Consider the following 15,579-nt stretch of genomic DNA (forward strand, 5'->3'; position numbering starts at 1 on the left):
GCACAAGCGCTCAACAATCGCCCACCGAATAAAATCCGCTCATCTAGTACTACTAGGGCAACTAGATGAGCGTATTTGATTTGGTGGGCGATTGTTGAGCGTATCGTATTACCATATGGAATGCCGAATATTTGAAAAAGAAATTTAGGACAAAGCTTCAAAGGTTATATAAGGCTTCATATAGCATAGGTTAAATAGCGCTACGGAGTCTCCCTGTGAAGGCCCGCAGTTATAATGCAGCAAGGTAAGCGTTCACCCGGGAATTTAAGGGATCTTAAAGGTTGCCTTTCGCGACTTGCATAGGCAATATCAACATAACCAGGATTAAATACCAAGACGCAATAATTCTCAAAAAATGAAAAACACCATTCTATATTTCAATAATTTCCAGATACATCACGACCAGTGGCGCCGACTCCATGGGGCCTGAGGGGGCCCGAGCCCCCCCAAAAATTCGTTACAGATGTGAGGAAAAAATGTGTAAGGCTTGTCGATTTTCCCCGGAGTGTCCGGATATCGATATTCGAGTGATCAGGGTTCTAATGTTGATCATATGACTCTTCTAAAATCCTTAAAAACTTAAAATTCACTACTTATAAAATTTACTGGGGCAAGGTCCACGGTTTGGGCCCCCCCAATATTTTTTGTAAGTCGGCACCCTTATTCACGACTATTCATCGGATAGGTTAATCTTCCAGAAAATATTTCCTTTAAAGCTAGGATCATTAGATGCGATACGTCTGATTACGATTATCTGTTTGCGATACGTCTGATACGTACGTGCGATTAGATGCCTTGGATATGACAACCAAGATAGGCTTCCTCAAGAGTCTCCATGTCAGTTCCTAAGGTTTTCAATTTCAGGATAGATAGGCTATTAAAAAGAAAATTTCCGTTTCAAGTTAAATTTATCAACATGAATTGATGAAAATCATTCACTAATCGTATGATTCACTGCTACGAAAACGAAAAAACTCGAACTATCACAACTTTTCGAATGAAAACTAATACTTGTGTCCGCAGCTAGGAGCTCGATCCTAGGATTCCCGAAACATCTATTGAAGAATAAATAAAACGTCAAAATAAGCAGTTTGGTTTTATCGAGAGGGGCTATGTGATTTTCGTTGCATTGAAGGAAATAGAATTAGTGACGATTCAATTCGTTATAATTTTCAAGCAGAAATTCAATTATTCAACGAGAAGCCCCAGAACAAAATAAAATCACCTTTGGAAGGGAAAATCAAATGAAATCTATTTGTGGCTTACTATTTTCCTTCCTGATTATGCTCAAAAAAAGCAAAAAAACGGAAAAAGCATTTTTGACGCATGATGAATCTTAAAATTTCCCTTTTGTCTTCGTGTCATCACAGAGGAGTCCTCGGACATTTAAATTAAAGTATTACTCTCAAAATAGAAACCATGGTAATGATTTTTTAAACACCTGCCCATGGTTTTAGTTTCTATTTTCACCAATGGCAGCCTTATATGTGGAACTGTGAGAATCCATGCCTAAAATATCAAGCAACCGGAGAGGTTAAAACACGGGCAATGAAGCAAACCATAAATAGTTTTTTATCTACCTCATTCAATTTTTAACCGCTTTAATTTTTAAAAAACATTTAATTTTAAGTACAATATGTAGTAATACACATTATTAAAGAGCTCGCCCACTACCAGGAAAGATGTTCAGTGTATAAAAGCTCATCTTGCGGCATTCTGAGACTGCATTGAATACTTACAATGTAAAGGGAACACCCTCGTCACCTCTTTGACGTAGTCAAGACTCAGCTTGGTCAAAGTTATGGACAGCCTACAGGTAAATCTATGGTGTCAAAGTTTGTCGGGAACAGGTAGCAAGCTGGCAGGCTGGATGTTAGGGACCAGGTGTCCTCACTCTTGTTTGCACAGTAATACTTCCATCCCGCTGAGCATCAGCTCCGTGTTTGTTCCACAGGGGAGACTAGTCAGCCATGTTGACATAGCACCTTCCTTACCTCGACCCAAGGGAATACCATTCGAATTCCTTCCCGTCTCCCTGTTTTTACGGCCACCATTGTACTCCACCCTACAAGTCTAACGCATTTCGTCCGTTATGTTTCGGCATCGAGGTGGGCCATTGTAAGGAACGGGAAAGAAGAATCAAAAAGCCTACGTTCCTCATGGCATTTAAAAACGTAGACTGGGAAAAATTTAGAAACGGTGAAAATAAACACAGCGTAAAGAGCACGGTGCATCATCCTGAATTATATTTTACGTATTTTTTGGAATTACTATTTCATGACTAAAATCTCTCACCAATGCGTCATTAAATAACCTGTGCAATGAAAATCAATTAATTCCCACTTTAAAGTAATGACTATCGTACTGCTGATAGGATTACATCCCATACGGAAGGAAGTGTAATTTTCTCGTAGATTTTCAGCTCACTACTTTTTCAAGCGTGTAATAAATCGACATTTTTCACTAACAGTAAGAGCTCGTAAGTGCGAGCAGCAAATTAACGGGTTTATGAAGATTTGTAAGAATGCTTTCGAATGATCAATGATAAAGTTTCACTTAGGAACTTAGTTTTGATGGGCGAGGAAAGAGTTTAAAAGGGAATAAACCAGGGGCGAACGGATTTCTACTCATAAGTTAACGTAATTTACTTAAAAATAAAAATGAATGATATTTTTTTACATTTGCTTCACACTAATGATACTATTTCAGAGCATAGAAATATAACTGTGGTCCAAATGAAGGCCGAAATAATTATACTCCACCAACTCTCACAAGAATTAACTGTTAATAAAGAGTACGATTGCAACCACTATATACCATCAATTTTTGTTGCCGACTATCAAAAGAGAGACTAAACAGAACGCAGTGAGGGATAACGTATCATAAGAATATCTTTACATAATTTCTTCGTCATCAACAGCTACTGTCATTTGTTCAATTAGTCTCATTGGAAGATATGAGATTACTAGAAGTAAATCAGTGGAAATTTTTCACCAATTCACAATTAAATATACCTACTCACTATTTTTCCAGCGAGTAATCAATCGACCTTCTCAACTAATCATAAGTGCTCGCAAGTTAGAAACGCAATTTGAGCTAGTCATAGAGATATGTGCATAGAAAATATTTTCGAATTGTAATTGACAAAGCCTCGATCACTCTCTCACGAACTTAAATATTGGTTTTGATAGGTGAGGATAGAGCTCACCTAGGGCTAAACCAGAGGCGTGTTATTCCGTATGTTCAGGGTAGTTTTTTTCTCTGAGACGCCTTAAGAGTTTCTGCTGAGAAAATGCACACGTAAAAAATAATTCATTGACCCAAAAATTGGTAAACACAATTTTCAATGTTACGTGCCTTTACTCCCTTACGTTTATAGCTTAAATCTTATTTCGAACAAAGTTATCTAGGGTCGCAAGTATAATGAGAACTAGTTCCCCGAAACCAAGAGAAAGTAAACAAGAACCGCACCCCATGATAAAAAGCCAAGGAAGGGGAGGTTGAGTTGGTCCCCTGTCGGTTGTCAGTGAGGACTAGATGTCATTTGGTTCTGCTGGGCTTCTAACCATAAAATTCACCCGGCTGAGAGGACACCAAAAGATGGATTGCAACATAGAACACAAAAAAACATAGAAAGCCAAAGATAAGGAGTACAGGTAGCAACCGAATAGAAGCCAGCATTGACACATTTGGGATTTATGGACGGAAAAAACATTTCTTTGACCAATGGGTAATTTGGAAGCGAAGCATATTATTGAGGACAAATTGTCATCCCTTATCAGTGGTTCCTGAAAAATGTCGTAGAAAGGTTTTACCTAATTACGAACCCGAGTTTGACTCATTTAAAAGACAAATCACTCGGGTACATTTCAACCACAAATATCGAAGTTTATAGAAAAAGTATGAACTAAGCAATAAAAAGGTAAAATCATCACAGAAAATTTTTGTTTTTTTCTGTTATGAATATGAGTCATTTGCAATTACCCTTGTGTTGTTTTTGGACTGCATAAAATATATAAATAAAGTTTTCACATTAATAATTAAAAAAACAAGGTCTACCACAATAAAATTTCAATTCCTATCTCATAGAGTTATAACAGATATTCTAATTACTTTACTACAGATAATGACGGTAATCTATTAAAAGAAGAAGCTGCAAGAAGGTAAGAGATGGGAGACACAGAGTAAAGTAGAAACGACGGACATGAGGTACCTAAAGATTTCCTCACTAATATTTGTACTTAAGTAAGGACATTCCGTCATAACTCCTTGAGAAAAAAGTAATTGCGAACTTTACATTTCGCTTTGAAATGGTCTAAACCAAAACTGCTTAACTTACAACTGTACTTAGCCCAATCTAAAATAAACATAGGCCCAAAAATATAATTTATCTATTTTTTTACTATGCATTGCAATAAAATTATGCTGTCTAATGAACAGAAAACAGCGTATTTGAAAGGCCGAATATAAAAGTAACGATTGCATTCGTCTTTGAATATTTTTAAGGTGCAAATCCATCGAAATCCAAAGCATTCGATTTGTAAAGGCTAGGGGAGTTCACCTCAATGGGCTTTGCCATTAATGGATATTGCATACCTCACCATAATACGATCTCAGCTTATGCTTGATATAGGTATCCAGAAAAATTTTATTTTTATGATTACCAGCTCTAAATGACATTTACTTATTTGGAAAAAGATTTCATAATTTTTAACATAATACTGAGAGAAGGCTTTATTTACGACGAAAATCAAATCCTGCAGACCAACTTCACCCTTGAGCTCTAATGGCCTATCTTGTTAAGCTTCTATTGCCAATTCTTTCGATATTAACGCGAAAAAATAATTTTCAAAACGAAGAAAAATTTATTTTTCCCACAATTTCAAAATTTTATACATTTTTTCATTCAATTGCCGCCAAGTATTTCATCATGTAATGTTTTACAAAAATACCATTGAATTCTACAATAAAAAAGCATTCACTCATTAAGGAGCATTTCAGAATATTTACAGTGAGCATACCAGAACTCTTTAACTGAAATATTTTGTACATCTTTCAAAATGCAGCTCGTAATTAAAAAAAAACGCCTCATAAATATCCCGCAAAACTATTAAATATTCATAATAACTCAAGTCAAGATATGAAATTACACATTTTTATACCACGGTTATCACCCAAAAGGGAAGGAGTCTATTAATTAATTTACGCGCGAAAAATGATCAATATTCCATCAATCAATTGAAATGATTCCATTTTAATGCTCAAAAAGCAAAGGATATTGAACCTCCACGGCAATTAACGGATATTAACACGCGTGTTCTTCCCAACTACTAAATCACTTCAACTTTCATGTCGTGAAAAATTAAAAAGTATCTCCGTATCACGTTAATTCTTAGAATGCACATGTAAGAGGACAACACGAGTAAATGAATGTCACACGCCATTGAGCGAGGAAAAGAGCTGGTCAAGACGATAATTCGCTCCTTCACCGTAACTTCCCACACATGGATAGCGGCATTTACAATATGCACCGCAAAAGAAAGAGAATCACGAAGGTGCAGAGTCTTTACTCAGTACTGCGCCAGAAGTTGAGTAAGCGCATGTGAAGGTGAAAAATAGATGGCGGAGTCGAATCGCGCGAGAATATTTAGCTAGGCATGAAGCTCATGGGCGACAGGGTAGGAGGTAAGTGGTGGTCAGTTTTCATTTTACATCAGGAGAAGTTAACAGTAGCCCATTTCTTTATCATCACTCTACTGCGATTACCTGACATTAAGTAGTTACGCCAAATGCCCTGCCAGGAATAATTATGGTATGGTATATTAATCTATTTCCCTAATTCAACAGATGAAATGAAATGTGAGGCAAAGGAACGAAAAATGTCAATTAGGTTGTAGAAGACGAACAATCGAAAAGATATTCTGACGCTAGTATAGACATGCATATAATGGTAGATTTGGCTAATAATGAACAATGTACTAATTCTCATTACGTGAAACAAAATTCTATGATCTTCAAAGGACGAGTACGAATAACCAAAGGTCCCTAAAAAAGAAAGACAACGCTCAACAGTCCAAATACTATTTCAAAGTCTTTATCTATAAAAAGGAACATTTTTCTAGATTAAAACCTTGCTTTTTAAGCCCCTTTCAGAATGAGCGAGATAAGAATCCACTGATCAAAGTTTCTCACAATGTTTCATAAAGAGAAACGGAACCAATAGAATAGTAACTTGATTACAAATATTCACGGTAACATACAAGGTCAGTACTAAGCGTTAATGCATCGGAAAGATTATAACAATGACGGTAATCCAATTCCACGATAAAGTCCCAGTATTTTCAGTCTGAGAGCGACAGCGAAGAATATTACCCATGTTATTTACGGTGCTGGAAATGTGCTAAAATCATAAGCTCAAAAACTAATTTGATTCCCTCCACGAGGCCATTAACGAACAAAATGACCGCACAATCGGTAGAAATTCTTTCAGTAAACTACAGAAGCCCATTCTCATGACTAGAGGATAATGTCAACAGGTAAAATAGCGAATGAAAAGATATAAAGTTCGTAATTCCACATTTATGCATGTTAAGTCGACTTCATGAGTCATTTCACGCCTGAGACAACGAAGTATAAATACAATTTGAGTGAATGAATCTTAATATATGGCACGCCAATCAATACTGTTATGTTATTATTTCCTCTAAAAATGAGATAATTGTACTCCTCAAAAGTTTTCCAACAATGAAATATTTCAACACATTTCTGACACATAATAGGTATTATGCATATAGATAGTAAAAGAAAATACAGTAAAGAATGAGGCCCACAGTAATCCGACGACTCTTTCAATCGTTTGCATGGGCCCGAGTGAAGAAAATTTCAATTTGTATCTCAATAACCGAACAAAAACATAATGAAATGGACTAAAATTTAGAGTAAGAAATCGCGTTCAACGGCCCCGGTCACCCAATCCCTGACGATAAAATATATAAAAGCGTAAACATTTCTAAAAAAGTTAAAATGTCAGTGGCCGCTATCAACAAGATTCTTAATCAAGTTAATTTACTCAATTTTTTACTAAACTTAGGCACATATTAATATACGTTGAACTGCTGAGACAAGACATTTTAAGATACATCAAAGACTCCACTATAATACACTGCAACAAATAAATAGCTAAATAATGAAAATTCTCAAACAGATAAAGTTATTTCAAAGTGAATTAATAACTCTTGCCCTCAATATAATCCTTTTTCTAGAACTGATTAAGAAAATTATTACGCTAATAATCTTAGATAAACAGATTAGTCTGCTTTGACAAAATAAATTAGTAAATAAATTTTTTACAGAAAATTGAAAGAATAATATTCCGTATTTTACTATACCTCGATAAAAAAATTCTGTCCAACATTACAAATATTTTAATTGCGCGTCACTGCTCTTCATTGCAAAACCACGCAACGATATATTTATTATCTAATTTGAGATGCTCACAAAATAACTATGGATTACGGACGATAAGAAGGTTTTGATCTCAAGTCTAATCACAATTTTTGATTGGTGGCTACTTCAAAGGGGCTCAACTTTAAATTTCAGGTTAGAGTACACAAAATCACAGCAATAAGTTTTACTGAAAATGCTTAAGTACAGGATTTTAAGAAACTTTCAAAATGTGGACACGAAACTAATTGATGGAAATCTGGGTACATGCTCGAGGAAATTGCAAGTATTAAACACAGCTGATATATTCCGGCGATTTTAATTGTCATTCATGCGGCTTTACCAAGAATTATTTGAAGTCATGCATTTTATACTAGCATATAGAATGTTATGAATAGAAAAATTAGACTCACCCTTGTTGCTGTTGTTTGCGGAGTCAACGAGCTGACAACCACTGCATACACTTCGACGTCGTAGGCATCAGCTCCTCCTTCGCGGTCCAGAACAACAGCCGTTGAAATCACTCCCAACTTGGTATCGATGTCGAAGAGACGATCAACTTGCTGGAAGATGTGTAGAGAATTCTCTCCAGCACTGCGAGATCCTGTTGCAACCGTCACGTTCGTGACGTAGTACTCAACTTCTGCCAAAGAGTTTCCAGGTAGCCGAGCACCAACTGTGGCTATACTTGTACCGATAGGTTCGTTTTCGTAGATGCTTCCTAACCTCGTCTCGCCGCCTTCAAACACGGGGCCTACGTTTCCAACGCCTCCGACACCTATACTTGAGGGAGCCGTTGCAATCACTGTGACGTAAGCATCCATTGATTTCCTATCGGCCTGGACAGCTTCATCAGTCGCCTTCACAGTCAGCTGATACCTAGTCTCTTCAGGTGGGTCAGGCAAGGATCTCCTGAGGGTCAACTCCCCAGTACTACGGTGAAGAGTAAACAGGTCAGAGTTTCCTCCAACCAATTCGTAAGTAACAAGACCGTTAGTACTCGAATCTAGATCCCTAGCATGCACCGTCATGACATACGCGTCTCTATCAGCCGGCCGAGGTAGTACCGCAGCACTCATAGAAACAAATGTGGGGGCGTTGTCGTTTACATCCTCAACAATCACTGTGACCAACTTCTCGGCAGAGAGCCTCAAGGAGGAGCCTCTGTCGGTGGCTACAACTGTCAATCTAAAAGTATCTACCGCCTCCCTATCAATCGGCAGTAGAGTATGCACCACACCAGTTGTAGCTCCAATACCAAAGTGATGTCCAGGAGGTTCCTGCCTAGCAATGCTATACATAACGCGCCCATTGTCACCAGAATCTGGATCTTCCGCGGTCACTGTAACAATCGGTGTCCTCACAGGGATTCCCTCTTGGATTTGCCGAACTATTGCCGTCGAAGGGAAAGCTGGAGGATTATCATTATCATCCTCCACACTGACACCGAAAGGCACCGTGGTCGATAGAGACGGATTCCCCCCGTCACTGGCAGTTATGTTCAATTTATATTCCCTCAATTCCTCGTAATCTAGCGACTTGTGGAGATAAAGTTCACCAGTAGCCGAATCCATCCTAAATGTATCTCGTCGATTTCCGGCAGCAATAGAGAACGTCACATCACTGTTAAGACCCAAATCAGCGTCAGTAGCTCTAAATTGCACAAGAAGCGTCCCAACAGGTGTCTTCTCAGATACCGATACATGAGTGGTGGTTTGCGTGAATTCGGGAGCATTGTCATTTTCATCCAACACATCGACAATGACAGTAGTGGTAACACTGAGGGAAGCTGACTCTCCAGCATCATAAGCAGCCACAGTCATCACATATCTCGGAGAGACTTCTCTGTCCAAAGATCCAGCTAGCGAAATTTGTCCTGTAGCTTCATCCACAGCAAACCTTCTTGCCTCATTTCCGGACACAAAGGCATAGAATACGTCTCCATTGAGGCCCTCGTCAGCATCCGTGGCATAAAGGCGAAGAACTTGTGTGCCTATGGACGCAACCTCGGAGATCTGTACTCGATATGGAGTCCTAAGGAAACGAGGGGCATTATCGTTTACATCAGTAACGTAAACGTTAACCTTTGCGCGATCCCTTAGCCTCGGTGAGCCATTGTCTGTTACTATTGCTTCCAGTGACAAGACACTTTGGCCTGTCCCCAGAGCTACTAAGTTTTCCCGATCGAAACGACGTAATGTTTTCAAAAATCCGTTATGAGGATCAATCGCAAAATCGTCTGCCACTCCACCTGTGCCTCCCCCAGCCAACGAAAAAGTTAATTCAGCGTTACGACCAATATCCATATCAGTGGCAGTCAGCTTCCCCACAAAAGTATCAGGAGGTTCGTTTTCTCTAACATAAAAGTTGAACGTTGCGTTGAAAAATTCTGGAGCATTGTCGTTTTCATCAATTACATGAACAACGACAGGCACATGTGATGATCTGGGAGGGGATCCATGATCGTGAGCCCTTACCACCAATGCATAGTAATCTCGCTCCTCCCGATCTAATGGGCTTCTAACATACAGAAATCCATCAGGAAAAACACCAAATTTTCCATCTGCATTCCCTTCAGCAATGTCAAAAGCTATCCTTCCATTCTCTCCCAGATCTGCGTCAGTAGCTGATAAAGCGAAAAACCTAGCATTCACTTGGGCTGACTCTAGAATTGATGTTTCATAAGACGTGTGGTCAAATACTGGAGTATGATCATTTACATCTTCAACGGTTACAATGACCGAATGTTTGGACGATAACGGAGGTTTCCCGTTGTCTGTTGCAGTCACCTCTAAGCTGAGTGTCACACCCGGCTCGGCCCTAATAGGTTTGTTCAAATATATAACTCCAGTTTTAGGAGCTATCCTGAATTGCCCTTCCGGATTAGAACTCAATCCGTAAGTAACTTGAGCATTCTCGCCAGCATCCGGATCTTCCGCTTTAGCAAGGTAAACTTCCTGTCCAACTGGTGCATTTTCATCCAGTTTCACTTCATCTCTATCCCTAGGAAACACCGGCGGGCAGTCGTTTTCATCTAGTACAGATACGTGAACTGTTACAGAGCCATAAGCGAGACCCGCTCGAGCGACTGCAGTCAGACGGTAAGATGCGGCAGCTTCTCTGTCAATTCTGTTCCCTGTTGTTATAATTCCTGTTCGTTCGTCGATCCTAAACGCCCTCTTTGAATCACCGAGAGCAATGGAGTACCTGACATTATCCCTATTTCCTCTACCGCCGGATACTCTTACGCGTCCAACTTCCCTGCCCAGCGAAGGTTCCCTTTTAGCATGATCTTCACGAATTTTGAACTTGTATCCACTCTCCGCCGACTCGAATTGTATTTTCTCTAGTCGACTGGATTTCACAATTTCTACTATGGCATCTTCTACTGCTCTTCTGTCTCCCCTGTCCTTTGCCGCTATTCGCAATGTAAATAAAGGCTTCTGAGAAGATGAAAATGGTGCGATGAGCGTCAAGGCCCCAGTTCGTGCTCCAATACGGAATAATCCTGTTTCCCCGCCAGTCTCAATCGAATACTCAACTTGCGCATTTTCCCCTTCGTCGTCATCAGTAGCAGTCACAGTCAGTAATGTAGTTCCTACAGGTGAATCTTCCGGGATTGCCATAAAATATTGCTGAGGATAGAATTCTGGACTATTATCGTTCTCATCATCCACTGATAGCATAACAGTTGCAGTGGAAGACTGTGGCGGTATTCCTTGATCTCGAGCAATCACCCGTATTTCGTACTCAGCAATACTTTCTCTATCCAATTTGGTTCGAGTAGTAAGCTGGCCAGTAACGGGATCAAGAGCAAATAAACCTGGATATCGCTGAGCCACATCAGAATGGAGTCCGTATGTAACACTCCCATTAGTTCCTTGATCGTGATCTGCTGCAGTTAAAGATGCTACAAGTGTACCTGGAGGAGTACTTTCTGATAATCTTACTCGAACACTAGGCATAGCAAATTCAGGCTTTTCATCATTTTCATCCAGGACGGTTACTTTCAAAGTTGCACGAGCCCATTTAGGATTTGGTCCTCCGTCTCTAGCTGATATTCGCAACTCAACAGTCCCCCGCACTTCTCTATCCAATGGTGCCTTAGTTGTTACTAACCCGGATGCTCCATCAATATCAAACCATCTTTGATCATCACCTGCTTCCACAGCATAATAAATATGTGAATTAACACCTGAGTCCTCATCTGTGGCATGAATAGCTGCTACAAATGTACCCACAGGAGCACTTTCGCTCAAAACTGCCGAATACTCACTCTTCTCAAAAACTGGCTCGTGGTCATTGATATCATTAACATGAATAACAAGAAAGGACGTAGCAGAACGAGGAGGAGATCCTTCATCCGTAGCCACCACAGTAAGGTTGTATTTATTTAACTGCTCACGATCTAACACATCGTTGACTCGGACTATATCGAAAGAAGTCTTTCGCTCAAGCCTAAAATGACCAAGCTCGTTACCAGCTCGTATTTCTACTGAGGTTCTTCCGTTTGCACCTTCGTCAAAGTCAATGACAGATACTGCCGCAACTACGGTGCCATTCACTGCGTTCTCGTCAACGGTAGCAAAAGCAGCTGTAGGTGGAAAATATCTAAATCGGATTATGGGGTCGTGGTCATTGGCATCCACCAAATTCACAGTGACGTATGTTCTACCGTCTTGTCTTGGAGAGCCATGATCTCGCGCAAAAACAGTAAAAACGCAGCTCTTCGGACAAGATCCGCCACCTGAACCGATTCCTCCCCCTCCAAACCCTCCCGCTTGTTGCTGCATCTGTTGCTGTTGCTGCTGCGGACAATTTTGAGGACAACTTAGAGTTTCCATCGTCGAAATCACTCCAGTCTCAGGATCGACGGAAAATTGTGTTTCGGTGTCCGCTAAGTAATAAGTAATCTTGGCATTGTCACCAGAATCACTATCTGTCGCCATTACTTGGAGGACGGGAGTGCCAGGAAGAACGCTTTCATTGAGAGAAACAATGTAATCACTATGATCGAAAATTGGTGGATTGTCATTGACATCAAGAATAGTCACATTCACCACTAGAAATCCTAGTTTGACAGGGGTTCCTCCGTCTCTCGCCGAGATATTAAGGCGATAAGTTGCCCTGGCCTCTCTGTCTAACTGACCCGTTGTTTCCAAATGAAGATAGGATGTGTCACCACTAGGATTAGCCGTAACCATCAGCCTAAATTTATCGTCAACATTGCCTGATTCTATTCTATAATCATCTGACATTCCATTTACTCCTGTATCCCTATCAGAAGCCGTATCTAATAGAAGCCTAGTACCCGCACTTGCGCTTTCTGAGAAAGCCACTGCTAAGCTTGGTTCCGGAAATTCGGGAGCATTATCATTCACATCCCCCACAATTATTCTGACTTCAATGGGATACGTCGGCTGACTTGACAGGACAACTAGATCATACCTATCACTCCGTAATGCTTCCCTGTCAAGCACGGCTGCGGTGGTGATTTCACCTGTGGTAGCATTAAGAATAAATTCCTTCGGTGGTTCATTGAATCGGTAGGTGAAATCCGGTTTCGTGGGAATAAAACCGACCCTTGTACCCCGTGGACGACCCTCCAACACTTCTAGGGTCACCCGAGTGTCCACTGCCCTTGACTGCATTTGTTCCTCCGACGCCGCCCTCGACGATGGCGGCGACTGAGGAACTTGTATGAGCGTAGGCGCGGTCATCGGAGACCGTTGTTTCTTGCCCCCTTGTCCCGGCCCTCTTCCCTCCGCGGTCACTAATAAAATTAGAACCAGAAAAGAGAGTATATGTCCCGAAGGACTAAAAATCCTCCTCCACTTGATAGTCCGCAGCATTTTTGCGTCTTGCGACATGCTGCGTAAAACTCCTACCTCCTCACTATACTCCCCCAAATCAGGGGAAGTGATTATAAAACACCAATTATTTGATAGTGCACAGTTGTCATTAATTCACTCACACTCACTCACTAAAAATGTTCAGATGGACGAAAAGAGAGGAAAATACTGATTTCAGGTCCTACGCTCCCATTGGATTGATTAAAATTACCTGCGGAATAGTAAGAGTAGGAGAATAAGGAACAAAGGCATTTTTTTCTGCATCGGAAATACCGCATGCATAACCCGTGTTAAACTTGGATAGGACTCGCATATCTTCTTTGTCATGGCAATACTTTGTACTGCTGGTACGCCAACACTTGCAGAAATTAATGGCAAATGACAACTCGCTATGCCCCTCCAAGGCTTCTTCAGCTAACAACTACTTTTGTACTTAAATGGCACACACGACAGAGAAATATTTGTTTCTGTGGGCAAAGATTACTTTAGGAACTTTCCTACAGCTCAATTCGTTACTACTGCTCCGTGGAATTATTCGAAGCTTAACAAATGTGTAATATCTTGACGTGTAATGACTCTTCTACGCTATAATTATCAAAGAAAATATAACTCTCAAATTTAAGACATCATGAGAGCAAGTTGCAGCACCAACGGAATCCATAGATAAATTCCATCACTCAATAGCAGGTAGATGCCTTTCAACGAATGTTTGTATTATATACATTAATCATGAAATATCTGGCGGCGCTATTGTAGTCATTTCACCGAGGATAAAAACACCAAGAAAATTTACCTGCACTTAGTATCCGTGGAGATAATCCTTTCACCACCGAAAAATAACAGCACTTCACCAGACCTGAAGAAAGGCACACTAAGTTGCTTATATCAGAATGACTAACACTCACTTAAAGCAGCACAATGATTTCAATAGAGGCAACCTTTCTCTTCTTGAATGCCTCCAGTATTCGAGTTGCGCGCTCGCCCGGCCATCCCTGGCAGAGGTCGCACGTTGACGGGCCGGCAAAGCGGCGATTCCCCTGGAGGCAGGAGTCCACTGCCAAGGCGAAAACCAGAGGCAGCAAACACCCGCGGTGCAGGTGCCTGTGCGAGCTTCCACACCACTTCTACGTCGCCAAATAGCCGAATATCCAATAGCGTATCCTCGGTCACACAATCGAAAAACAAATGGCCAAATTCACCAACTACAATATGAACATTCCGCGCCTAATGCTATATCATACGCCTGTCCTAGTCCCGTGTCCCTAAACAAGTTATTCACCACCGTATAAAAAGGCACCCACAACAGGAAATCACCCTGTCGTACACTTCTCAGTTAGGTGGTGTCTAGCGCTAATGCGGGAGCATTGCACTCTCTTTCTTTAAAACCTCGCGACGCCGTAAAACAACCTTTTGCCCCGCGAGAGCACTTCACTCACAGCACAAGGCCATAGACGGCCCTCTCCGTCGTCTCCCTGTCCGCTCGCAGACGCGGAGAACGGAGGAGATGCATTGCTGGCTGTGTATGTATCACACACCGGGCGCCGCGAACACAATCACTCAAAGCACCACACACTTCCGCGCCCCACACTTCGTGTATATTCCCGCATCGACACCACTACCTGTCCGTTCGTGTCCACCCCGCGACCCGGGCACTCGAAAACTCACGGCCACCTCGCTGCTTGGCAGGAGCGCCTGCGACGGTGGGGGGGCGGAGCCTTCTCCTCCACGATCCTCTCAGCCAATCGGCTTCACCCTCACCCGAGGCGCCTGGCCCCCGCGTTGCCTCTTCTCAAAGAGTCTTCAAGAAAGAGAGAGAGAGAGCTCCGACCTCCCCTCCTGCCACCCTAGGTCCCTCCACCTGTTGTGCTCACCGGCAGCGGAGGAATTCTCCGTCGAAAGCGCTGCGTGCTGACAACAAGTGAGGACGAAACCTGAAGGGAAGCCAAACAAAACCGTCTGCGCTGAGCATAAACACTTACGTGTAGTGTCGAGCTAGTGCTGCTTCGCCCATTAAGTATTATGTCTTCTAATAGTACTGTGAGTGGAGAAAATTCTCGTTTATATGACGTTCTCATCCACTATTAAAAAAGTTTTTTGAAAAATCATGAGTTAGTAAGCGAGAAGCAAGTAAGTTAAGCTATCATTTAGAAAGGCTTAAAAAAAAAAAAAATTTAATGCTTGCATAATTAGGTAGGCTTAACCAGCGCCATTCCTTATTATACTAGAATATAATTTTCACAATTAAATACTGTGAATTGCTTTTACTCAAATCATCAGATACAAT

General features: G+C 41.1%; 1 protein-coding gene across 1 annotated transcript in view; it reads right to left on the reverse strand.

Annotated features, from left to right (window-relative positions):
* LOC124157874 (cadherin-related tumor suppressor) overlaps positions 1-14,925 on the reverse strand; it is a 571,438-nt gene extending 556,513 nt beyond the window's left edge. The window contains exon 1 of the mRNA XM_046532937.1: positions 7,857-14,925. Within this exon, the coding sequence (XP_046388893.1) occupies positions 7,857-13,313 (5,457 nt within the window). The 5' untranslated portion in view covers positions 13,314-14,925. The remainder of the gene's footprint in view (positions 1-7,856) is intronic.
* Positions 14,926-15,579: the final 654 nt, after the last annotated feature.

This window comes from Ischnura elegans, chromosome 4, assembly GCF_921293095.1.
Source record: "Ischnura elegans chromosome 4, ioIscEleg1.1, whole genome shotgun sequence".
In the NCBI taxonomy this organism is placed as follows: domain Eukaryota; kingdom Metazoa; phylum Arthropoda; class Insecta; order Odonata; family Coenagrionidae; genus Ischnura; species Ischnura elegans.